Consider the following 27658-nt stretch of genomic DNA (forward strand, 5'->3'; position numbering starts at 1 on the left):
ACTTCCAGATTCACTATCTCCACCTCTTCCAACCTTCTCTCTCTCTCATTTTCTTCATTCATCAGCTCCTCAAAGTACTCCATCCACCTTCTCAACACACTCTCCTCGCTCGTCAGCACATTCCCATTTGCGTCCTTTATCACCCTAACCTGCAGCACATCCTTCCCAGCTCGGTCCCTCTGTCTTGCCAATCGGTATAAATCCTTTTCCCCTTCTTTTGTATCCAACTTCTCATACAGCTCGTCATATGCCTTTTCCTTGGCCTTAGCCACCTCTCTTTTGCTTTTCGACGCCACTCCTTGTACTCCTGCTGACTTTCTTCATCTCTCTGACTATCCCACTTCTTTTTCGCCAACCCCTTCTTCCTTATACTTTCCTGTACTTCCTCATTCCACCACCAAGTCTCCTTATCTTCCTTCCTCTGTCCAGATGTCACACCAAGTACCTTCCTAGCTATCTCCCTCACAACTTCTGCTGTCGTTGCCCAATCATCCCACCCATCTTTACCACCATCCAACGCCTGTCTCACCTCCTCCCTAAATTTCACGCAACAGTCTTCCTCCTTCAGCTTCCACCATCTGGTCCTTGGTTCAGCCCTCACTCTCTTCCTCAACCTCACCTCTAAAGTCATCCTACAGACCACCAATCGATGCTGTCGAGCTACACTCTCCCCTGCCACCACCTTACAGTCACTCATCTCTTTCAGGTTGCATCTCCTGCTTAAGATGTAATCCACCTGTGTGCACTTTCCTCCACTCTTGTATGTCACCCTGTGTTCCTCCTTCTTCTTGAAATACGTGTTTACCACTGCCATTTCCATTCTTTTTGCAAACTCTACCACCATTTGCCCTTCCACATTTCTCTTGTTGAGACCGTACCTCCCCATCACCTCCTCATCCTCTTTATTCCCTTCCCCAACATGTCCATTGAAATCTGCTCCAATCACCACTCTTTCATCCTTGGATACACTCTCCACCACTTCATCTTACTCACTCCAGAAATCTTCTTTATATTCCATCTCACACCCCATATGTGGGGCATATGCACTGATGACATTCATCATCACCCCTTCAATTTCCAACTTCACACTCATCACTCGGTCAGACACCCTCCTCACCTCCAATACCCTCTTGACATGATCTTCCTTCAGGATTATCCCGACACCATTTCTCCTCCCATCCACACCATGGTAGAACAGTTTGAAACCACCTCCAATGCTCCTCGCCTTACTCCCCATCCACTTGGTCTCTTGTACACACAGTATGTCCACCTTTCTTCTCTCCATCATATCAGCCAACTCTCGCCCTTTGCCAGTCATCGTCACAACATTCAGAGTTCCAACTCTCACCTCCACACTTCTACCCTTCCCCCTCTCCCACTGCCTCCGGACTCGCCTTCCCCGTCTCCTTCTCCTCCTTCGCCCAGCAGTAGCGCAATTTCCACTGGTACCCTGCTGACCACCGGTACCGGTGGCGGTCGTTGGTAACCCGGGCCTCGACCGATCCGGTATGGAAATTCGTTTTGTTGTCCGCATAATGATTTGGCATAGGTTTTTACGCTGGATGCCCTTCCTGATGCAACCCTGGTCGCCTCTTACGACACACAGGGATATGGTACACCTATTCTAACCGGGGCATACACCGGGCCCAGTACAACTGGTGCTCATTTCGCCGACCTCGGAAGGATGGCAGGCTGAGTCAACCCCCTGGTGTTTTCGACTTGGTTTATATATATTTATATATATATTTATATATATATATATATATATATATATATATATATATATATATATATATATATATATATATACACATTATATATATATATACACATATATATATATATATATATATATATATATATATATATATATATATATATATATACATACATATATTAATTCAGTGTCCCAACGGGGCTTGAACTCAGGACTTCTTGGGTCCCAAGCCACTGCCCTTACCACTGCGCCAACACCAGGCTTGTATATATATATGTATGTGTATATATATATATATATATATATATATATATATATATATATATATATATATATATATATATATATATATATATATATATATATATATATATATATATATATATATATATATATATATATGTATATGTATGTATATATATATGTATGTATATATATATATATATATATATATATATATATGTATGTATGTGTATATATATGTATGTATATATATATATGTATGTATGGGTATATATATGTATGTATATATATATATATATATATATATACATACATATATATACACATACATACATACATATATATATATATATATATATATATATATATATATATATATATATATATATATATACATATATATATATATATATATATATATATATATATATATATATATATATATATATATACATATATATATATATATATATATATATATATATATATATATATATATATATATATATATATATATATATATATATATATATATATATATATATATATATATATATATATATATATATATACATATATATACAAGTATATATACAATACAAGTTGCATATATATATATATATATATATATATATATATATATATACAAGTATATATACAATACATATATACAAGTTGCAGTACCAACAGCAATTGGCCCTGAAATGGCAAAAGGTTTGCCCTTTTTCATGCTTTCTCAAGATGTGACACTACATCCTCCTTTGCAAACAATGGCAAGAAGTTTGCGTGGAATAACTGGCGTGCGTGGCCAGAGATTACTGAGTGTTTTGCATTCTTGTCATCACCAGTGTCACCAATTCTACCGGAGAATATCATGGAAAAACTTGAACGCTTTGTTGTGCTCCTGTACTGTCGTACCAATGATGATGTTAATGTGAATACTGCAAGAATGACACTTTTCCAGAATGTCAAGGACCCTTGATAACATTCCACCTCCAAAGGCAGCCCTCGAGGAGCACACAAGGAGATCAGTATATCAAGCCGGACATGTCTGGGGACAATGCCTTGAACAGCTGCCAACAGTTCTCAGTCCGTCTGACTGGGGCTGGGAGACCGATCAGGACAATTTCAGGCCGAAGTGGACAGTTCTACCTATTGTCGAGAAAGCTTACCTCGAGCTTATTGCATGCAAGTGTACTAAGTCCTGCAGAGGGAACTGCAAAAGTTATGGAACAAATTCCACAATAAAGCCAGTTTGCACTGCCCTGTGCATATGTGGTGGCACTTGTGATGAAGTATAACTGTCTTCACAGGAAAATTAAGGTAACTGCGTCGTCAGTGACGATGAGAAACCAGAAAAACCTATATAGGTGGCACGGTTGTGATTTTTCTGCCACGAGGGGGCACCTATAGGGGTTCATTTAATTAATCTCTGGCATCCATGACCAGGTGTCGAGGTTTGCTCCTATAATGATCAAGGTATGGTCTGGAATGATTGATACATTCAGGAGTTGTTTGCATTAAACTGAAATATGGAATATTGACCTTTTTCACTTTCATACCCATATTGGAATCAAGTATGACATAATCAGATATGCTTCTTACAGCATGGTATTTGATGCATCTGATGTCCTTGAAAAAGATGCCATCTGGATGATTGACACTGAAAACATTGGAATTGCTGTTTGAATTATGTTTCTATCATGATTAACAACAGAGATATTCAATATTTTCCGATTTGGTGGCCACCATCTTGAATTTCAAAATGGCCGACATCAGGTTTGCATAGAAATTACTTAAATGAGTTCCTTCACTTCACCAAGGTCACTAAAATGAGTTCCTTGATCCTGAAAATGTAGGGTTACACCTTAAAATAACTTTCGCATCTGGCTTAATTTTGGAGTTATAACAAAAAGTCAAACTAAAATGGCAGCCATATTTAAAGTCAAGATGGTGGCCACTAGGGGGCACGGATTTTTGGGGTCCATTTTTTTTTAAGATCACTAGGGGTAGTAGAATCCCTGTGCAAAGTTTCATGCTTTCTGCAAAAAACTGAAAGATTCTGGTGCTTAGCCGCTGTACTAGTACTACCGTCCATTGGACAGAAGACCAGTTCCCAGGTGCCCACCCCACAATGCTTTGCGTACCATCCAACCCATCCATTGGGACCATACTCTGCGCAAAGCGTTGGTGCTGCCTAAGCAGTCTCATTGGCTATTGGGCACAATCTTGGACGGGTTGCCACTCCGACACAGGATACCAGCAAGCTGGTACTCATTTTACCGACCTCGGAAGGATGACAGGCAGAGTCAACCCCACCTGGTATTACTTCAACATCTGAGGGGGATTTGAATTCAGGATCTTAAGATCCCAAGGCAACCACCATAACCCTAAAGCTAACACCAGGCATTTTGCATACCAGCATCCCAGCATTCCACCCCACAATGCACTGCATCATCTCATGCTGTGCGTTTTTGGACTTAAAGATAAAAAATACAACACGTGGCAGTGTTGTGTGCTTTACTATGGTAATCGTTGAACAATGAGTGGTATACAAAGTGTGAATGAAAAGCGTGAACCTACACTTAAGCGGTAACGCAGTCACGTAACTGGACGTCAAATTAGACATCGTGAAACGAAATAATTGTGAACGGCCAGCCAATATCGCTCGCTTTCTTGGTTTGCCAATGCCGACGAGGGCCGTGTGTGTAGACGGCAAGATGTGCCGTTTGGGTAACAGGACCCTTGCAGCAGGCACGGCAAAAGTGGGCATGATGACCATCGTGGGAGTGGTGACCGCGGAAGCTCTTCGTGAGGTCCCATGTGGACACCGCAAGAGGTTGCAGCACGAGTGCGTGTGCTTGCACAAAGGCTGGAGCCTGGGTCCATTGGGGAAACCACATGGCTCAGTAAGAAGGATAATTTAGAGGGCGAAGGAATGATGCAGTCAGCTTGACAGAGAACGACTGGAGATTTTTCAAGGTGTCAGACCCTAAGTTACCATTACAAAATAGTTAAAATGTATGGTCTGTAAGACAAAAAGGTGATTCGGTTTTAAAATTTGTTTAATTTGTTTTATTTTTTTCCAATGTTTTGTGTTTCATGCACATTAATGATTGCTGGGCTTGTTGAGTGGTGTTGTATAAGACTTAAACAAAGTGTTGGAATGCATCCCCCCCCCCCCCATAATTACACCAATTCATATGCGGAAAATTATCCATTGTTTCGTTACAAGTCCAACGTTTCTGTGACGTATCTTGAACGTTTAGCGAGGAACCCCTGTATACGCTCCACTGAGTGTCGTTCCAGTTGCATATGTTTATGTAACTAACATACCTAGTGTTTAGCTTTATTTAATATTGACTTTGGAGACCCCAGGAATTATCGGACAGGATTTGTTGTTTAACATTTTTCCCTCGATGCTGACACATTGTCTCACGACAGGGTTCAGAGAAAGGGAGCCGGGAACAGCTAATTAAGAAGTATTACGCCAAGCGCATCGCTGAGCTCACACTCCAGCTCCAACTCGCCGACAGCAAGGCCGTGCATTTTCATGCCGAGGTTAGATCCCTTCCTTGGTCTCCTCAAGTGCCATCGTCGCTAAAACGAGTGTTTCCACTTTACTTTATTTATTCCACTTTTAGTAACACTCCATTTGTTTTGGAATGATTTATCTGAGATTTCATTGTGCAGTGTTTTTGTTTCCTTTATTGCATAGTGCCGTGCTTTGAGCAAACGACTGGCTCTAACAGACAAAAACCAACAAGCCCTGCACAAAGAGTTGGCCTTGTCAAAGGACTGCCTCAGCCAGCTTCAGGTGAGAGCTCCTACCTCACGTCATTACTTCTAGCATGCAGCTTTCTGCAACTTCTTGAAGAATAATTTTGTTCTTTTGTTTTGTTTCAAATTTGCACGCTTCTTTTTCCTGCTGCTTTTTAAAAATCGATGTATAAGGCTCATGGAGGAATTTGTACGCAAAATATGTAAAGTACTTACTTCAGTACTTCATCACGTTGAAGATTCCCCAATCATATGGGCAAAAGCAACTTTGAGTAAAAAGGCCAATGAACACAATTTCCAGCTTGCGCTCAACATACAATACGGCACTTTCTAAATGACTTAATCCGACCCAAAATGCTCGGTATGCACGCACCGACATAAAATGTATGATGTGTCTGGGATAAGGATTGTGACTTGGAATGGCTCAACAAGCTTCTGAAATAAGCTGAAAATACTTGGAAAAGTATCTGAGAGAAAGGGCCGTGCCTCTGCGCAACGAAAGACTTGGAGAACTTTCTCGGCTCGCCAAACGGGAAGCTGCTTGTACTGCAACTTCTCAACTGTGTGGGTCGGTGGAAGGCCCGAGTGGAGGGGCGTGTGCGACACAACACTCGACGGATCGCTACCAGTGAATGGACTGTGTATCTGGATTAGGTTCTTCTGAACACCGATGGGAAGGACATATCTGGGGCTTGTGCATGTACAGGGTAAGATGAAAATGAATCACTCATGGAGTGAGGAAGTTGTCGAAGTTGTTTGAAAATTTATTATAACTTCATTGCAGTCACACGGATACAGCACAAGAAACAGCATTTACAGTTCAGTCAGTTGCCATCATGAACAACATTCGAATGTGGAATGTGATGTCAATGGTTTAAGTCAAAAACTCCATCATCACCTCCACCTCCTCCGCATAAAAACAAGCAAAATTCTTACTGAAAACGGAAAATTGACACACCTGCGTCATGGTAACGTCATAATGGATTGGTACGATATGGAGGGCCTTTCATTGTTAATAAAACTGGCCTGCACTGCAAAATCATACATCACGTTTGCAGAATAGTGCCATTGGCGCCTGAGCGCGATAGACGAATTTTCGGTGTCAGGCGAACTATTGAACCGGAACAGTCACAACGAAGGCCTGGATATCTCATGAAAGAGTAATATCTGAACTACATTCTCACCTAGTTTGAGCCACATATCACAAAAATTGATGGAGATACGCACTTTCAAAAATGGCCAAATTATGACACATTTTTGCTGATGGGATCCAGAATACAAACCGGAAGTTGATCAAATTACGTCAGCTAATGGCCAATCGTATGTTTTACATTCCCTAAAAGTTTGAGCGAAAAATATAAAACTTTCGAATTTTAAGAATTTTTTTGTCATGTAAACGGGCTTTTCAATCCAAATTTCAAACATTTTGTGACGTCACAATCTGGATCCGATCCGGTTGAAACATGGCAGGGTGAAAGATATTATGACCCTACATAAGCACATTAAATATCTAAGCAATTGAACAAAAAATGGCAGAGAAATGATTTTTTGAAATTTCGTCCCATGTAAATGATTGGGATTTTTTGAAACTTTGTGAATTTTTCGTGACGTCATCATTTGATCCAGGTTCACCCAAATTTATAGGTTCAGTCCTTGGGTGATTATCTTTCATGTCAAAATGTTTCGTGGACATATACACAAGGACCGCTGAGAAAATCGATGCACAGACAGACACACACACACACACACACACACACACACACACACACACACAAACAAACTCTTAACTGTACAAAGTGACAGAAGTTGTCTTTGACAACTTAATGATGATATTTACCATTAATCATGTTGGGAGGGGGGAGGGAGGGATTGGAGACTGTGAGGGCTGTTTTTAAGTTCTTGTTTGTTTGGTTTTGGGCCACAAGAGACATTATACTCGATTTTTGCATCAATTGGTAAAAGGAGGTGTGTGTGTGTGTGTGTGTGTGTGTGTGTGTGTGTGTGTGTGTGTGTGTGTGTGTGTGTGTGTGTGTGTGTGTGTGTGTGTGTGTTGGTGTTAAGTCCTAACAGTTGATGGTATGAACCTGACGCCTCTTGATCAAGGATATTTCTCATATTACTATATTTCCACAAATCCGATTTTTCTTCAGGGTCACAACAGTGATGGTTAACCACCCTGAAATATCCACTCTTTTGTTTAAAAATTTCATGCTTGGTTAAAATTGCCCGGCAAGCCGAACCGAGTCAGTGTAAACGCGGGCACAGCACATGCGCAAAAGGCCTCATTTCGTGTTCATACGTCATTTCGAAAGTGGCCTTTTGTCTTACATGAACATGGACTCATTGGATCATTTCCTTGTACTATGGACAATACTTTGGCTTGTGCAAGGTGCCTCATGTATTTTATTCATTGCATTAATATAGTTCATGGTAAAAATAGCGGGAGAGTTTTTCTTTTCTTTTTTATTCCTTGTATAAAAAAATCTGGCCTCTTGGAAGAGTGAGGGTAAAATGCTAACATACTGAATGTGGCATTGGGGCAACATCGGATGCAACAAGCAAAGGAATGAACAAACACTAACAGGAAAAGAGGAGGAGGAAAAGGGGGCGGGGGGAGGAGACATCCAGTCAACCAAAAGAGGTTTGGGGAAGGATAGTTATTGCCCCATGCATGCGGAGCAAAAAACCGGGTTAAGCAAATGGTTCATTGTCTGTCCGTCCATCTGTCCATTTACAGACGTCAGTTTATGATCAAGGAACGACTTGATTTCAATTGAATGTTATATTTTTAACACGAATAAGAAAGCGAACCTGCAGTTTAACAGTACTTTGGTTCTGAATTTGTCCCGGTCTCACATGCGCAGGGAGGTGAGATAATTATCCCCCGCCAACTTCGTTGGTTGGCGGGGGATATAGTTTTTCTTGCTTTGTCCTTCTGTCTGGCAGTCAAACACCATTGAAAATCATTCTAAACAGGAAACCTACTGTTTATAAGGACATTATAAAAGACACAAACAACAGGCATGAACAGCAAATGTTATGTGTGAAGTAAGGTGGTGTAAAAGACACTGCGTCAACGGCAGCAAATTTCTGGAATTATTTTTTTATACGACTTTTAACCTTTTGAACCCTGAGTTCCTTGGACTTTCAGCTCCCCCACCTTGGGCTCCCTGGAGAAAAATCCAGCCATTCGGGTACATGGAGGTTTGAGTTGTTGCCGGTAAATCGACCATTCGGTTATATGGAGGTTTGAATAGTTGCCGGAAAATCGACCATTCGGGTATATGGAGGTTTGAATAGTTGCTGGTAAATCGACCGTTTGGCTATATCGACGTTTGAATAGTTGCCGGTAAATCGACCATTTGGGTATATGGAGGTTTGAATAGTTGCCGGTAAATCGACCATTCGGGTATATGGAGGTTTGAATAGTTGCCGGTAAATCGACCATTTGGTTATATGGAGGTTTGAATAGTTGCCGGTAAATCGACCATTTCGGTATATGGAGGTTTGAATAGTTGCCGGTAAATCGACCATTTTGTTATATGGAGGTTTGAATAGTTGCCAGTAAACCGGCCGCTCAGGTATAGGAAAGTTTGAATCGCGGCTGGTGATCCGGCCGCAAGGGTTCAAAGGGTTAACATCTTTATTTTATTTAAATTGAATTACTGTCTATACGTGAACACTGTGGAACACAAATTGCCTTATTTTTGCTTCCAAATACGTCCAGTTTTGCAGTACTTGGACATGTTAAATAAGGTGGTGTATAAGACACTGCCTGACTTGGTGTGTTGGCGCAGTGGTTAGGGCAGCGGCTTGGGATCCAAAAGGTCCTGAGTTCAAGCCCCGTTGGGCCACTGAATTAATACACCAGGGGGTTGACTCAGCCTGTCATCCTTCCGAGGTCGGCGAAATGAGTACCAGTGTACTGGGCCGGTGTATACCCCGGTTAAAATAGGTGTACCATATCCCTGCGTCGTAAGAGGCGACCAGGGTTGCGTCAGGAAGGGCATCCGGCGTAAAACATGTGCCAAATCACTATGCGGATCATATGGATGATCCGCTGTGGCGACCCCTAACGGGAACAGCCGAAAGAAGAAGAAGAAGAAGATAAGACACTGCCTGAACGGTGTTCACATTCTGGAATTTTTTTTTTTTATACAACCTTAAATACCATAATTTTATTTAATTTCAATTATAAACGTGAACACTGTGTGGGATGAGGTGTTCTCTGAACTCTCGAGTTGGGGTAGACAAGATTGCAGGTCGGGCTGGAGGACGGCATGTGATGATGGTGTACCATCAAGTTGAAGCCATGGAGGGAAGGGTGGGATGGAAGATGAAAAGGTGGTTCGACAAACACGAGAAAAGAGGACTGGTAGTAAGTCTGGATTCGAGAAGTTTAACCAGGTGGGAGTTCCTAGAAAAACAATTGCATGCTCGAGGAGCTGGGGACAAAAGAGTGGTTTGAGAGCAGAAGGGAGCAATTCTGGAGTGTAGGTGTTTTAAAACAGAGAGGCTACCAACCTGTCTGCAATTCGAGAAAAACAGGCCTTGTGGCTTTCCTCAACACTGGAGTTGCCAATATTGAGTGCTTTTGATTCCACAGAATCCAGGAGAGATAGATCTGATGTTGGGGCACCAGCCCTTAGATTTCAGAGCTACATTCAATAGGGACCTATTAACTGAGTAATTCTGATTTTTCAATGATTTATTTGGAACTATGGAGGATGCCTAGTCTGCAGCTGGCTTTGGAAGCCAGCTTTGATGTACAGTCAGCCCAGGATAATGTTTAGCTGATGGTGGGGCCAAGATTTTCAAGACATTGAAGCTGTTGCATTCGCTGGCCATGGAAACGGATAGATAGGTAGGAGTGACAGGGTGGGACTGTGTTGTACGTCATGGTTGAAAGACTGCTTTCTTCCTTGAGGAAATGCAGTCCATAATTATTTTTAATGTTTCAATATGAAACAATCTTTTGGTTGTTTTTATCAAAAGATCACAAACATCGAAGTTGTGCAGATAAAGGTTCCCAAACTTCATTTATGTAGAAATGTTCTTCCACTGGTGTGTTCATCATTCAGGATGAGTTTACAACGACCAGGCGGAGCTATGAGGATCAGTTGAGCACTATGAGTGACCACCTGTGTGGTGTGAATGATACATTGGCAAAGCAACGCGAGGAAATCGACGCATTGAAACAATGCAGCAAGGTAAGTTCGAAGTTTGTTTGTTTTTGCGATGCAATTCCATGGCTTTTCCAATCTCTTCTTCCATCGTTTCCTCTCATTGCCTCTTTGCTGCTTTCTGCTCCATTGCTTAACGAGTTAAATGTACATTCCATTTGTCAAACTGGCTTCTGATCTTCTCACGATCAGTTGAGAAAGATGTAACAGCTACTTCTCAGATGGATTGGGTGCATGACTATTTAACATCGAGTTAAATTGCACCAAAAGTTGTGTAAAGGGTTTTGTGCATTTATCCAAACCAAAGCAAGGTTTGTTCTCATAACACTACCCAGTCAGATGTGAGCATCAACAGAGAGCACACAAAGGGAGCATTGTTTACATGCTTTGAGGGAATCAGCCAGCCGGATATTTAAAAAAAAGAGGGAGGGGGTGAGCGAGACCTAGGAATGCCACAAGTGGAAAGCTTTTCCTTGTGAATGGCTATGTTGTGATTCTTCTTAATTTTTCTCCCACATCAATGTACATTTTGTTGGGATGTTGAATTAGCAAAATGGGATGGGAATTTTTCCAGCTCATCAAGCAGGCCATTGACATTGAAATATTATTGGTCCATTGACTATACCGTAATGGAGACTGGCAATTACAGCAGAATCAAAGATAGAACTAGAAGGGCACTCGGTGGAGTGCATACCTCCGCCACATAATGCCTGATCCACGAGAACATATCTGGCCCATTACATTTTTGAAATACCATGCTCTACAGTACTATATCGTTTTTGACCCTCTCTCATTGGTAAAGAATCACTTTAAAAATTAAATAATTCTCGTATCCAGATCTGGATTGGGATCTTCACCAAAATTGAATCAATTGGTCCTTCCTTGTGACACACCCAACCTGTCCACCAAGTTTCGTCCAAATCCATCCACAACTTTTTGAGATAACCTGTATACAAACAAACAGACAGACAGAAAGGGGTGAAAACATAACCTCCTTCACCTTCGGTGGCAGAGGTAACTAGAACGGCACTTGGTAGGGCGCATTCTTCCACCAGGCTGTTCATCCAAATCTGTCCATAACCTTTTGAGATATCCCAAGCATACAGACAGACAAACGGGTGAAAACATGACCTCTGTCCACCTTTGTTGGCAGAGGTAAAATGGCATCATGAGGAGCAAGAGTAACTTGCTGCTTTTGTCCATGGAGAAGGTACCAAACCTACTTGAGTTGGGGGCCTTGAATGCAAATAGCAGGAGAGAGAGAGAGAGAGAGAGAGAGAGAGAGAGAGAGAGAGAGAGAGAGAGAGAGAGAGAGAGATAGAGATAGAGATAGAGATAGAGATAGAGATAGAGATAGAGATAGAGATAGAGATAGAGATAGAGATAGAGATAGAGATAGAGATAGAGATAGAGATAGAGATAGAGATAGAGATAGAGATAGAGATGCTGTTCCAAGTCAAAAGCACAAAATATGTCCATGAAGATGGCCGTGACCTCCTGTTTTTGCAGTTAATGGCATCCACTCACTTTTTCCCAGGCAGCAGCAGCAACAGCAGCATGTCAGTATTTGTGGCGTGTCAATATTAGCAGCTTGTCCCACCCCCCTCCCCTACTTTATCCCCTTTCCCCCTGACCCCTCCCTCACTCTTGGTGAATATGGGTGACTTTGTAATTGTTCTCTGCAAAGCAGAAAACTTGATGGAAATTAATTGTTGAAGAGATAGAAAATATTATCTGGATGAGATGGCAAAGTTTTTTTTTTTTTCCTGGGCAGCTCAAACTGTCCAGTGAGCATCCTCAATTGGAGCAAGAGTGGTTGTTATTGATTTCATTCCGATTTTGGTATACTGGTGGCATTATTGCAAAGGCATAGCTGCGCCACTGATACACAGTGCGCCTTCACATTAAGGCGGCAATTTGGAACTGTTCCTGGGTGCCGTCAATAACTTGCCGATTTTTCTTCGAAAGACTGTGCCAAATTTAACCTCCATCGGCTGCTGATCGACGACGGGTCTCCAACTTAGAGGAAAGACACATTCTTTGATACAATCCCCCAGTAAGAGTGGTAATGGTCAAGGATGGATTGCAGACCTTCGTTGTCAATTCAAACATTGTTTAGGAACTTGGCAGTCTGTGATTGTATTCTGTCTGGAGGTCCTAATTATAGAAAAGAAGGCAGATGAGGCAAGATTTGATAGGAGATGAAAGAAGCTTGCTGCCTGTGGTGAGCAGGTAGTGCTTGGAATTTAAATTTAAATAACCGTTGTAAAATTTGGCCTGAAACAGTAAAATGTACAGTGACCCAGGAAAGTGGGCCCCGGGAAAGGTTTACTTACTTTAATGATACCCAATCAAGCTTAACAAAACTTGCAGTTCATATTACTCACACATAGTAGAGATATCACTGAACATTTCAGTTACCAACGAAGAAATTTGACAATTCTACAATTAAATTACTGACGACGTCGATGTTAGATGATTTGCTCCAAGTGGGCGCACCATTTCGCTCAATGCAGAGGGCCACACGTCAAGCGAAGTTATTGATGACTTGTACGCACTGTTATCAGAATTCTCACGCTTTGTTTTGCTGATGTTGAGCTCTTGACAGCGGTGCCGAAGAGATTTATTGGAACCACGAGCGACTGAGTCGGTAACGGCAGCAATATTATCGGGTGACCTTCCTGATTTTGGTCGGTTCAGAGTGGCGTCCTCTGTTTGGTGAACTCGTAGTCAAGACTGCCATGCTGTCTAAAAATATTCACAAACCTTTGAATTTGAGACTTTGCTGCGTGCTTTCCTTGTTGTAAAATCTTCACAGAACAGGTGCCTCATCTGAAAGAACGAATTTGTCCGCAGATAGTTTTCGACAGAAAATGACATTTCTTCAGGTGTCCACGACATGACGTGTGAATGTGACAGATTCAAGCAGCTTGGCAGATACATTCTCCCTTAAATCGGTTCAAAATTCCTGGAAAATCAACGGGATTGAATGAAAACCGTGAAGGTTGTTAAACTTTTCTCGGGGCCCACTTTCTTTTTTTTTGGGGGGTGGGGTTCACACTGTATTTGTGTTAACGTTTTTAGCAATGCGTAGCTACTTTATTCAAGTAGCCACACGTCACCTTTTAAAAACAATAACAGTACTTGCCCTCTTGCTGTAAATTACCTTTTGGTCATTTTTGTCGTCGTAGGTGAGCAGCAGAAAAAGTAGAAATCGTTGAAAAGATACACAAGGAGTTTTCTTGTACTCTCGAGTCGATCGTTCAGCTTTCCACGGGCACTTGAACCCCACGGCCGAAGGAGAATGCTGCCTTGGAAGGACATCACCAGCACCAGCGACGTGAACACCGGTGTGCTTTTGAGGGTCCTGGCTCCGAACAGTGCATTTTGATAATACATCATGAACATACATCTTGCCGCATTTATCATTTTGCGTCTACTTCATAAAACGTAGCTCAAAATCGTAATTATTAAAATTAAAAAAAAAAAAGTATTGACGCTTGCTTACTGTGACTTTTTGAAATCATGTGTGCTATGAGTTGCAATTTTTCACCTAACTTAATCGTATGAAGAGCACAGTTTTAAAAAAAAAAAATGAAAAATGATTGTCGTGCATAATTCATCAACTTGAGGATGTGCTCCTTAACGTTTTGTTAGTATTGAATAAAATATCACAATTGATTAACAAGATCTTTTTCTCTTTTGTATTACTGTACAAAAGGGCTGGCAGGATGGCTGAAAGGTACGCACACCCCCCTCTCGGCTATATAGCCTGGGTTTGAATCCCGACCCGGCTATAAACTGTCATCCTGGTGTTTAACAGGCAGGGTGATTCATTAGTGCGTACGCTGTACCTCCGCTGGACATTAAGCGAGCGTCCCGTCTGCCAGCATTCGTTGCGGACGTCAAAGATCCCATGTTGTCCTTCATGAAGAGGAGGCGATCTATCGCCGGCACCCTGACCAAGTTGCAAATTCCTGCCCATGGAAGAGTCGAACGTCAGCAGACCAGCCGATTCGTGAAAGATTTGGCCCGAGCTTCCCCTGGGTAACCCCACAAGTGGGAATAATAGTGGCCGTTAAAGAATGACAAAGTTTATTGTAAAAAAAAAAAAAAAACACTGTTTATGCAATCATTAGGGAATCATGGCTTTGAAATAAAGGTTTCTATGTTTTGGGAAGAAAATTGTCCACAATTGCAAGGAATGACCAAAGTTTGCTGGTTGAGGGGAAGTGGGGAGATGAGGGAGACCATGCTCAGGAAAAAAAAAAATATCTGTGACATTTAAACTTTGCGTTCAGCACATTGACCAGTTGATAACATAAGATATTTGTGCAAATGCTACTTGTTTAACTTGCACCAAATCAACGTCGGCTTCTTCTTGCTTTACATGACGGTAGGCATACCTATGCCTGGTGTTGGCTTAATGGTTAGGGTGGTGGGCTTGGGATCCTAGGATCTTGAGTTCAAGTCCCACTCGGCTGTTGAATTAATACCAGGTGGGGTTCACTCTGCCTGTCATCCTTCTGAGGTCGTCAAAATGAGTACCAGCTTGCTGGTATAGTGTCGGAGTGGCAAGCCGTCTAGGATTGTGCCCAATAGTCAAGGAGACTGCTTAGGCAGCACCAACGCTTCACATGGAGTATGTTCCCAATGGATGGATGGCATACCTCAATGAACGTCCTGTTGATCTAATCCGTTGTTCGACGGATTGTCACGAGCCTTCACCAGCTTCATTCTCAGTTCTTCAATCTTCTTGTTTACCTTGCGTTTGGCTTGTAATGTGTGAATGTGAGGGATTTCCAATTGAAATCTTTCTATTGGTGTCACTTGCACTCGTGTCCCTTTTCCTTCGTGTATTTTTATTTATATATTTTGAGGTTATCTGATGAGATGTATTCATTATTGGACTGACTTGTCTGCGAAGTCTGGAAAAGTTGTGTTCCTGATTTATTTGTTTTTCTTCATTTTGGAAATTTAATGGAAATAACCTCTGATGTATTGCCAAAATCAAAATGAGCGAATCATCACTTCGCATCAGCGAAAACCCGAATCCTATTCAGGTTCTTCCTGATTTTTTTTCTCTCTTTGCTTATTTGTGTTCCTTCTGTTAACTCCAATGCAATATTTGGTCCTTCATTTGATTACATCAACATTTTAGAGCCCTGATTTTCCATTTCAAAAAAGGTGCCTTTTCCGTTTACAAAAAAACCATATATTCTGTTTAAAAAAAAAGAAAAAAAAAGTTATATTTCATGTTATCGATAGAAAACGATATTCTCGATGAGACTCCTTTTTAGGAGAATTTCACTTTGATTCGGCTCTCCAGAGATTGTTAGATGGAATATTATTCAGTATTTTGTGCCAGAGATCGAGAGTCACTGCAATGCTCGTCAGAAGCAGCTGCAATTGCCGTGAGGCTATGCGCGCTCACTCTCAGGGTATAGACGGTCCTGTCCGCCGCTTGGCACTTGTCCGAACGGAACACGCACCGGAACCTCTGCCCAGCATACCAGTTGCTTTTGTCACTTTTTTTGTTAATTTTTTTTTTTTAGTTCCTGGGGTCTGTGATGACATGAATCAGGAAGGCAGTGGGATGGTATTTAAAAGGCAATGGGAATCATTTCAGTGGAAAAAAAAGTGTTTCCGGAATGATGGCCGGATGATAAATAGAAAGGGGGCAGAAAGGTTTGCAGTGGGAATTGAGGAAGGAATTCAGGCTTTTTTATGTCAACGGATGGTGGGGAAGCTATCAAGGAAGGAACTGATGATTACATTGTGATTAGTAAGGCGAGGCAAGAAAATAGAATTTCAGGAAGGGAAAAGTTAAACATATTCTATACCAATGCCAGCAGTTTAAATAATAAAATGGAAGAGTTTGAGATGGAAACGGCAATGATAATGAGATAGAAGAGGCCAAAGTAGACAGCGAAGAGGACGATACAGTTCCATTAAGTGAGACATGGTTTAAGGAGGAGAGTGACGAGAGCAGGATGAGAAGGCTACAAGGTGTATCGGTGTGATAAGAAAGAGAGAATAGGAGGAGTAGCAATCTGGGTAAAGGACAGCAGAAGACCCATGAAGAGAAGGGGGTGACATTGAGGAGGGAATTAATGTAGAGGATTCTGTATGGGTAGAGATTAAAGATTGTAAATACAGTGACATACTGGTAGGATGCTTTTATAGGGCTTCGGGTGTGAAGGAAGAGATGAAAGGAGGAGTACATGAAGAATTGAAAAGGGCATGTGGTGAGGGAAGAGTATTAATTATGGGGGATTTTAACTTGCCAAGGATAGATTGGGTCCAGGGACAGGGAAAGGGCAGAGCGGATGAGGATTTCCTAGTTTTTGTCCAGGATTGCTTTTTAACCCAGTTTGTAGATCAGCCCACGAGGGGGAGTGCAGTGCGAGACCTTTTAAGTAACGATCCCAATATGGTGGAGGTCGGAGAGCATTTAGGAGCAAGTGACCATAACATTGTGTGTGCAAAGATTCATAACAAAGCAAATGTGTAAAGTGCAGAGTAAGTACATTCCAATGAGGTGTAAAGCTTGAAGCAGAAAGAGGCCATGGTGGTTGAGCAGTGAGATAAGGAATGCTATCCAGGAGAAACAGAAGGTATTCATTAGGTTTCATGTCACAGGACTGGAGTGAGATTTATTTCACTCTCAGAATAAACAGGCAAGTTAAGAAAACAAGCCCAAATGAGCTAAGATCCTCGTCCTCTTATTGATGACGTCATAAAAAAACCGAATATGACGTCATAGTGATGTATCATATGTGCGGTAATTCATCTCTGCTAATGCCCTGTTTGATTCCCGCAAACAGAATTCAAAAAGCTTGCCGAGTTTCGGAGATAATTTTTTAGGCGATTTCCATTAGCGGAGATATTTTGACGTCATAACTTTTTTTTTCTCGGAGGAATTTTCAAAATCGGAGATGGTTACTGTCTGCGCGGGGTATTTTTACATGTATATGCCAAGTTTCAGGAAGTTTCGATGAAAACTGTGGGCTGTGAAACAAAAAAGTCCACAATAAGAAGATTAAGAATAACAACGTGAGTAAGACTTAGAGATCCTCCACGAGGATCTAATGACTCCAGGCAAAAATGCTGCAGTTATAACTACAGTACATAAGAGTTGTACTCTCATATACTGTAGTTGGTAATGGGTCCAACTACAGTAGTCTCCAGAGAATTACAAAATGAAAGGAATGCCTGTGACTTAGCCATGTCCTTCTCATACTCTCTTTTGGCTTGCGAAGAATGTCTAATAAATAAGATTCATCGGATGTCTGTCTGTCTGCATTTTTTGCAAGGACTGCTGGACCCACAACCACCAAATTTGGCACACAGCCCAAGTCGAATCCGGGGATTGTCCTAAACTTATTTTCATCCACCACCTGAGCCTTTAAAGCTATCTGCCACGGTAAGTGGTCCACAGTACGTTCCGATTCGCAATCGCCACGCCTTGCCTGTCCTTTGAAGATGTATCTATGGTAAATGGATGAGGTGTGTGTGTGTGTGGTTTTTGTGGCATACTTTTTGTCTTAATTATGTAAGTCTATTCATTAATTGCACACCATTGGAATTTACCTTTTGACCCTTTAGACTGCCGAGACCCCTTCGTACTTGGAAAACCCTTTAAACCCTCCCCCCCACCCCCAAGACCCTTAAGACCACTAAAGACGCAAAAAGTTCCAGAAAACCAAAAAGTCCCAAAGGACCCAAAAGTCCCCGAGGACACAGAAGATCCAAAAGTCCGAAAAACCCCTAAGACCGTAGATCCTGGAGACACTTTAAGACTCAACCACACAACAAAAAAAATCTGTAGAAGTCCCATGTTTTAAACGCACGCCACGGAAGGTATATAAAGCATCTTAATACGTCGTCCTACCACAGCATGGCATTCTAATCGAATAAATAAGATTCATCGGATGTCTCTGTCTGTTTGTTTGTTCGCGTTTCTTTGCAAAGACCGCTGGGTCAACAACCACCAAATTTGACACACAGACCAAGTCTGACCCTAGGGGTTGTCCTCTGTGTATTTTCATCCACAACCTCAACCTTTAAAGATCCCGAAGAACCATTCAACCCTTTTTTAATATGCTTGAGAGATTAGAATACATGCTTAACAGAAGACTTTCTACATGCTTTGGAGATGAGACCCAAAGACCCATATAATCCTGAAGACCATTGAATTCCCAGAACTCAACAAAGACAATTTAATACCCCAAAGACCCTTTGGACCCCAAAGACGGTTAAGATCACTAAGACTCTTGAAGACTCTTAAGACCCCCCGAGAGCCGGAAGACCTTGAAGACCCTTTAACTCCCCAAAAACCCTTAAGACGTCGAAGACCCTTAATAACTGTAAGACCTCAAAGACCCTTAACACCCTAATGACCTGTAAGAACCTTAAGACCTCAAAGACACTTCAGACGCCCAAGACCCCTTTACCCATTGGTGTTCCCTTAAGACCCTTTTACCCACTGGTGTTCTGGCTCTCCTGCCCCCGACACAGTTCCCCCCTCACCCTGTCGGTTCTCCTGCCCCCGATCCACCTGCCCAATTCTCAGCTCTGCCGGCTTTCCTGCTTCTCCCACTTCTCAGTACGCCCCCCCCCCAACCCGGCTCGACTAGATATATTTAAAGAATGCCTTGCTATTGTGTTTATCATGGGAAAAGAACAGGTTCGGACCAGTGTGGGCCCATTGAGGAATAGCACCGGGAGAGTGGTTCGTGAGGAAAGTGAGATGGCAGGCTTATTAAACATAACAGGTATTTTGCTTCAACTTTTACACAAGAACAGTCAGGAAAATTACCAATAGCTGAGAGTATCTAACAAGGAGGTGAAGAAGGGCTTTTTCGGAAGATCCAGGTTGGAGTTGAAAATCTAAGAGTAGATAAGACTCCGGATTCAGATAATATGCACCTGAGAGTATTGAGGGAGGTAGCTGAGCAGGTAAGCGAGATGTTAACGGATATTTTCAATAGTTCCCTGGAGTCAGGACAGGTACCGGAGGATTGGAGAGTAGCAAATGTAACACCATGATTTAAGAAAGGATCCAGAGAAGAATTCGGGATACTCTAGACCTGTTCGTTTGACTTCAGTTGTGGGGAAGGTGTTGGAGACATTAATTAGGGACCATACGAGGAACCATTTAAATAAATACAAACTAATTAAAGGTAGTCAGTCTGGGTTTACCAAAGGTAGTTCCTGTTTAAAAAATGTTATGGAGTTCTATGAAGCAGTTTCTGATTCAGTAGATAAGGGAATGGCAGTAGACAGGAAGGAAAGAGTGTGTGTGTGAATGAGAGGATGTAAGTAGTGGGATGGGGTCCCATTATTATTCATAATTTACATGAACCTCCTCCTCCCTTTGTGTGCAGCACAAGGCTGTATCATGAGGTGGGGGCATGGCTGGGCCGCTGATGCAATTCCCCTATTTCCAGTACACTGGTACTCATTTTGCCGACCTCGGGAGGATGACAGGCTGAGGAAACCCCCTGGTGTTCATTCAATAGCTGAAAGGGGCCTGAACTCGGGGACCCGAGGGTCCCAAGCCAACCACCTTAACCACTAAGCGAACACCAGGCTTCTTTACATCAACGATTTGGATAATGGGGTAAAGAGTAGGCTTGCCAAATTTGCAGATGATACAAAGCTTGGAGGTAAGGTGGATAGGCAGAGGGGGTGGTGATCAGATTCAGGAAAGTATTGATACTTGCAAATATTGGCAGATGGAGTTTAACCTGAGCAAGTGAAAGATGTTGCGAATGGGAAAGAACAATTAAAATAGAGATTACAGGATGAGAGGGGTAATTTTGGAGCGGGTCACACAGGAGAAGGATCTGGGGGTGGTAATAGATCGGGAAGGTAAGCAGGTAGGACAGTGCCAGGCTATAGGTAGAGCAAATAGGGTTTCAGGTTGTATTTGGAGGAGGATCAATTTTCAATCAAAGGAGGTGGTGTTAACATTGTACAGGAATTTAGTGAGGGATGCATCTAGAATATTGTGTGCAGTTTTGGTCACCACAGTTTAGAAAGGACATAGATGCCAGAGAGAGGGTTCAGTGCGGGGGCTACTAGATTGATTCCAGGCTGAGCTAGACTCAGCTATGAGGAACGGCTGAAGGAGACAGGGCTTTTTTACACGAGAAAGGAGGCGGTCACGAGGAGATATGATGGAGATGTTTAAGATAATGAAAGGTGTAGATAAAATAAGTGAAGATGAATTATTGAACAGAATAGACAGTAATAGGACCAGGGGCCATAGCCTGAGAGTTAAGATGGTCGTAAGGCAGGGGACTTTCAATCAGAGAGTAGTTAATGTATGGAATGGTCTTCCTGGAAAGGTAAACCTGGTGTTGGCTTAGCAGTTAGGGTGGTGGCTTGGGATCCTCGGGTCCTGAGTTCAAACCCCATTGCCTGCTGAATTAATCCGAAGGATTGACTCAGGCTGTCATCCTTCTGAGGTTGGCAAAATGAGTACCAGTGCAGCAGCCAAAAGACTGCACACGAAGGGAAGGGGTATTGACGGATTTATTAAATCTGGTACTGGTGTGGTGCAGGCATGATGGGCCAAATGGCCTCCTCCTGTGCATAAAAAATTCCTTGTAAAAAGGTAGTGGCAGCAAAAACAGTAGATAAGTTTAAATTGGAATTAGAAAGGTACCGAGAAGTCTTTGAGACGGAGTGGTGTCGGGATGTTGGTAAGACTTTTTGGTGGTTTGAGCATTGATGGGTGATTGTGTGCACGTGTACGGAGTGTCATGTCTGTGTCATGGTGTCGTCAAGGAGTGCTGTGTGGTTGATGTTTCTCACCGAAGAACTGCTTTGTGTGCCCCCCCACCCACTTTTCCCTGGGAAAACACAAACAATTTTTAAAAAATAAATTGCTTTTTACTGTTTTTTATTTAAATAATGAAAGGCTATATTATATTTTGACACCCTTGGCCATGCCACATTGTCCCATCTACATTCCTCCTCCCATGACCCCAATAAAGTTGTGTCGTTTTGACAGATATATTTGGTCTGGTGTTGCTGTGGATATGATGGGCCGAATAGCCCCCTCATCCTGCGTCTCATTTGCTCGTGTTCTTTGTGAGGAAGATAATTGGTTCCAGGCACGATTAGCCTGCTCACGGTCACTTGAGAGTTGCAATGCCACGTGATTTATGCATATCTCGGAGGATTGTGAGTTGGACAGGTGACCGTGACGGATTTATGTGAAGTCGGTGATGGCATGATATGGGAGGGGAACCCGTTACATATTCCACTGTTTCGATGTAGGAATGCCCGTTTCCTTCTCCGAGAGGGAGGAGGGAAGGATAGAGTTCAGTTGGGGGTGGGAGAGGGGGGGAAGCATAGTGGGGAGGGGGTTTGAAGGCTTGGAGTGGGGAGGTGATGTGGAGGTTGAGGCTTTGGGGTTTGAGAGGGGGCTGATGACTTGGGGTTTTTGAGGGAGGAGAATGACTTGGGGTTTTTGAGGGAGGCTGATGACTTGGGTGTTTTGAGGGAGGATGATGACTTGGGGGTTTTGAGGGAGGATGATGACTTAGGGGTTTCGAGGGAGGATGATGACTTGGGGGTTTTGAGGGAGGATGATGACTTGGGGGTTTTGAGGGAGGATGAAGACTTGGGGGTTTTGAGGGAGGATGAAGACTTGGGGGTTTTGAGGGAGGCTGGTGACTTGGGGGTTTTGAGGGAGGATGATGACTTGGGGGTTTTGAGGGAGGCTGATGACTTGGGGTTTTGAGGGAGGATGATGACTTGGGGGTTTTGAGGGAGGATGATGACTTGGGGTTTTTGAGGGAGGAGAATGACTTGGGGTTTTTTGAGGGAGGCTGATGACTTGGGTGTTTTGAGGGAGGATGATGACTTGGGGGTTTTGAGGGAGGATGATGACTTAGGGGTTTCGAGGGAGGATGATGACTTGGGGTTTTGAGGGAGGATGATGACTTGGGGGTTTTGAGGGAGGATGAAGACTTGGGGGTTTTGAGGGAGGATGAAGACTTGGGGGTTTTGAGGGAGGATGAAGACTTGGGGGTTTTGAGGGAGGCTGATGACTTGGGGTTTTGAGGGAGGATGATGACTTGGGGGTTTTGAGGGAGGATGATGACTTGGGGTTTTGAGGGAGGATGATGACTTGGGGGTTTTGAGGGAGGATGATGACTTGGGGTTTTGAGGGAGGATGAAGACTTGGGGGTTTTGAGGAAGGATGAAGACTTGGGGGTTTTGAGGGAGGCCGATGACTTGGGGGTTTTGAGGGAGGATGAAGACTTGGGGGTTTTGAGGGAGGCTGATGACTTGGGGATTTTGAGGGAGGATGATGACTTGGGGGTTTTGAGGGAGGCTGATGACTTTGGGGTTTTGAGGGAGGATGAAGACTTTGGGGTTTTGAGGGAGGATGAAAACGTGGGGGTTTTGAGGGAGGATGAAGACTTGGGGGTTTTGAGGGAGGATGAAGACTTGGGGGTTTTGAGGGAGGCTGATGACTTGGGGGTTTTGAGGGAGGATGACGACTTGGGGGTTTTGAGGGAGGATGAAGACTTGGGGGTTTTGAGGGAGGATGAAGACTTGGGGTTTTGAGGGAGGCTGATGACTTTGGGGTTTTGAGGGAGGATGACGACTTGGGGTTTTGAGGAAGGATGATGACTTGGGGGTTTTAGGGAGGATGAAGACTTGGGGGTTTTGAGGAGGATGATGACTTGGGGTTTTGAGGGAGGATGACGACTTGGGGGTTTTGAGGGAGGATGATGACTTGGGGGTTTTGAGGGAGGATGACGACTTGGGGGTTTTGAGGGAGGATGATGACTTTGGGGTTTTGTGGGTGGATGATGACTTGGGGGTTTTGAGGGAGGATGATGACCTGGGGTTTTGTGGGTGGATGATGACTTGGGGGTTTTGAGGGAGGATGACGACTTGGGGGTTTTGAGGAAGGATGATGACTTGGGGGTTTTAGGGAGGATGAAGACTTGGGGGGTTTTGAGGGAGGATGATGACTTGGGGGTTTTGAGGGAGGATGACGACTTGGGGGTTTTGAGGGAGGATGATGACTTGGGGGTTTTGTGGGTGGATGATGACTTGGGGGTTTTGAGGGAGGATGACGACTTGGGGGTTTTGAGGGAGGATGATGACTTGGGGGTTTTGTGGGTGGATGATGACTTGGGGGTTTTGAGGGAGGATGAAGACTTGGGGGTTTTGAGGGAGGATGAAGACTTGGGGGTTTTGAGGGAGGCTGATGACTTGGGGGTTTTGAGGGAGGATGACGACTTGGGGGTTTTGAGGAAGGATGATGACTTGGGGGTTTTAGGGAGGATGAAGACTTGGGGGGTTTTGAGGGAGGATGATGACTTGGGGGTTTTGAGGGAGGATGACGACTTGGGGGTTTTGAGGGAGGATGATGACTTGGGGGTTTTGAGGGAGGATGACGACTTGGGGTTTTGAGGGAGGATGATGACTTGGGGGTTTTGTGGGTGGATGATGACTTGGGGGTTTTGAGGGAGGATGATGACCTGGGGGTTTTGTGGGTGGATGATGACTTGGGGGTTTTGAGGGAGGATGACGACTTGGGGGTTTTGAGGAAGGATGATGACTTGGGGTTTTAGGGAGGATGAAGACTTGGGGGTTTTGAGGGAGGATGATGACTTGGGGGTTTTGAGGGAGGATGACGACTTGGGGGTTTTGAGGGAGGATGATGACTTGGGGTTTTGTGGGTGGATGATGACTTGGGGTTTTGAGGGAGGATGAAGACTTGGGGGTTTTGAGGGAGGCTGATGACTTGGGGGTTTTGAGGGAGGCTGATGACTTGGGGGTTTTGAGGGAGGATGATGACTTGGGGGTTTTGAGGGAGGATGATGACTTGGGGGTTTTGAGGGAGGATGATGACTTGGGGGTTTTGAGGGAGGATGATGACTTGGGGTTTTGAGGGAGGATGAAGACTTGGGGGTTTTGAGGAAGGATGAAGACTTGGGGGTTTTGAGGAGGCCGATGACTTGGGGGTTTTGAGGAGGATGAAGACTTGGGGGTTTTGAGGGAGGCTGATGACTTGGGGGTTTTGAGGGAGGCTGATGACTTGGGGGTTTTGAGGGAGGCTGATGACTTTGGGGTTTTGAGGGAGGATGAAGACTTTGGGGTTTTGAGGGAGGATGAAGACGTGGGGGTTTTGAGGGAGGATGAAGACTTGGGGGTTTTGAGGGAGGATGAAGACTTGGGGGTTTTGAGGGAGGCTGATGACTTGGGGGTTTTGAGGGAGGATGACGACTTGGGGTTTTGAGGGAGGATGAAGACTTGGGGGTTTTGAGGGAGGATGAAGACTTGGGGGTTTTGAGGGAGGCTGATGACTTGGGGGTTTTGAGGGAGGATGACGACTTGGGGGTTTTGAGGAAGGATGATGACTTGGGGGTTTTAGGGAGGATGAAGACTTGGGGGTTTTGAGGGAGGATGATGACTTGGGGGTTTTGAGGGAGGATGACGACTTGGGGGTTTTGAGGGAGGATGATGACTTGGGGTTTTGAGGGAGGATGACGACTTGGGGGTTTTGAGGGAGGATGATGACTTGGGGGTTTTGTGGGTGGATGATGACTTGGGGGTTTTGAGGGAGGATGATGACCTGGGGGTTTTGTGGGTGGATGATGACTTGGGGGTTTTGAGGGAGGATGACGACTTGGGGGTTTTGAGGAAGGATGATGACTTGGGGGTTTTAGGGAGGATGAAGACTTGGGGGGTTTTGAGGGAGGATGATGACTTGGGGGTTTTCAGGGAGGATGACGACTTGGGGGTTTTGAGGGAGGATGATGACTTGGGGGTTTTGTGGGTGGATGATGACTTGGGGGTTTTGAGGGAGGATGACGACTTGGGGGTTTTGAGGAAGGATGATGACTTGGGGGTTTTAGGGAGGGGAGAGTTGAGGACTTTTAACTCGGAATCCGAACGTCTTTTCCTTCCACGCCAAACCCTTTCCTCATGCTGCATTTCATTGACCATTTCATTGGGTATCTTGATCACCCCCACGTGACCTTCTTCCCTTCCACTTCACCCACAAGAAAATTATAACCGCATTCAGTGGAGCGGAAACGTCCACCAGACTGAACAGTTTACGTTTTGTCTCGCACTGATCGGCCGGATCTGGATTCGGACCTGAACTAAAACTCCAATCGGCTTGTGATTGTCACCAAACCAACTCATCCACCCAAGTTTTGTCCGAATCCATCCATAACTTTTTGAGACATCCAACTCACAGACAGACAGACCGGTGAAAACATAACCTCCGTCTCCCTTCGATGGCGGGTTAATTCGCCGCAAGAGCTGGACATTCGGCCCGCCATGCCTGCGTCACATCAACAGCAGACAAATTTATATATACTGTATATTAAAACAAGGACAAATGTGTCCAAGAGCCGCGTCAGAAAGGTTGAAGAAGAAGAAGAAGAATATGAAGAGGAAGAAGAAGCTCTCTTGGTGCCAACGTTCGCAACGCGACACGGCGAAAAACGTCGTGGAGAGAGAGAGAGGGGGAGAGGCGTGGTCAAACGTCCCGCCATACTTCCGAACGAAAGAAATCATTTTCTGGGTAAATCGGCAACGCAGACCGTCCGGCTGATCTCAAAAATGCCTGTAATGATTAAAATTTTTTTTAATTTTCTCAACACGCAAGATAACGTGATGACGTCATCACCAAATTAGCATGCTGACGCAATCGACGTCTTCCCCATGGTTGCGGGTCATAACTTTATTCACGCATGCGCAGAGGAAAGATTGTGAAAAAAGAAAAAGACGTGAGGCTTCATTGGAGCACTCGTTCGGGCGCTGTTGGGCGGGCACGGGGACCCGTCGTTATATGAGGGCATCGTGAAGCCGCTGTGGAAGTCGGACGTCGGCGTCTCTTCAATCCCTGAAGGGATCGAGTGCGCTGCTGCTGCTGCTGCTTCGCGGTGACAAATGGCGGGCTCGGCGAATTCGAACCCTGTGGTGAGAACCGGTGCCTGGCAGGACGGGCTCTTTCGTTCTCCGCGTGAATCGCTTCCTTTATAAGTATCTAGATACGGGATTGAAAGCGGTAAACTTACCCCAAAAAATGTCCGTATTTATCGTGAGGTAAATGCTGTGTTATTTTGGTTGTTAAAATGGATGAGGGAAATTTTGTGTCCAAGATTGAATCCTCTCAGGAGAGACAGACACACAGACACAACGACAAGCCGGGAGTTCGACGGTGGTTCGCGGGCATCATTGAACAATGCCACGATCGGTACCATTGAGTTTGAGGAAGCCCGACGGTAAAAACCGATCTCTTCCGTCAAAATTGACCAAATCAAATCGGATTTTTTTTTTTTTTATATGTTGTACTTATGGACATTACGCACAGCTTCTAGAAAATGAAATTGCGAGGAAAAAAAAAATAATAATAAAAAATAAATAAAAAGTTCAAGTGGGCGTGGCTCCACCCACAAGGGGCGTGGGACGTCCCTCATACAACAAGGACAAAATGTGTTCAAGAGCAGCGTCCTAAAGGTTTTGTCGGCGAAAGAAAAAAAAACAACTTCCGATATTTCGTCACGTGCCTTGATTAAGCCAATAGTGAGACCTGTCATAGTGTATTTACGAAATAAATAATGTGTTTACAAATTTACAACACATTAAATGGAATAATCTTTAAATAGTAACGTGAACTTTTCGGAACTTTAAAGCAAATGTCCGAATATATTTAAAAGTTCACGATAGACGCTCTCAAAAG

At 43.7% G+C, this 27658-nt stretch overlaps 2 protein-coding genes across 6 annotated transcripts in view; both read left to right on the forward strand.

Moving 5' to 3' along the window:
- Positions 1-14611, forward strand: part of PPP1R21 (protein phosphatase 1 regulatory subunit 21) — a 139427-nt gene extending 124816 nt beyond the window's left edge. For all 3 annotated transcript variants that reach the window (XM_085894131.1, XM_085894132.1, XM_085894130.1), the window contains exons 20-23: positions 5405-5521; positions 5679-5777; positions 10822-10950; positions 14115-14611. In XM_085894131.1, the coding sequence (XP_085750257.1) occupies positions 5405-5521; positions 5679-5777; positions 10822-10950; positions 14115-14144 (375 nt within the window). In that variant the 3' untranslated portion in view covers positions 14145-14611. The remainder of the gene's footprint in view (positions 1-5404; positions 5522-5678; positions 5778-10821; positions 10951-14114) is intronic.
- A 12032-nt stretch (positions 14612-26643) lies between these two features.
- The window catches only part of LOC147019566 (transcription initiation factor IIA subunit 1-like), a 97150-nt gene continuing 96135 nt past the window's right edge, over positions 26644-27658 (forward strand). Inside the window, exon 1 of one of the 3 annotated variants that reach the window (XM_085894134.1) lies at positions 26644-26895. In XM_085894134.1, coding sequence (XP_085750260.1) covers positions 26866-26895 — 30 coding nt within the window. In that variant the 5' untranslated portion in view covers positions 26644-26865. The remainder of the gene's footprint in view (positions 26896-27658) is intronic. The other 2 variants (XM_085894136.1, XM_085894133.1) reach the window with 2 other exon arrangements.

The sequence above is a fragment of the Eptatretus burgeri genome, chromosome 9 (genome assembly GCF_056783735.1).
Source record: "Eptatretus burgeri isolate ZD-2024b chromosome 9, Ebu_testis_v1, whole genome shotgun sequence".
NCBI lineage: Eukaryota > Metazoa > Chordata > Myxini > Myxiniformes > Myxinidae > Eptatretus > Eptatretus burgeri.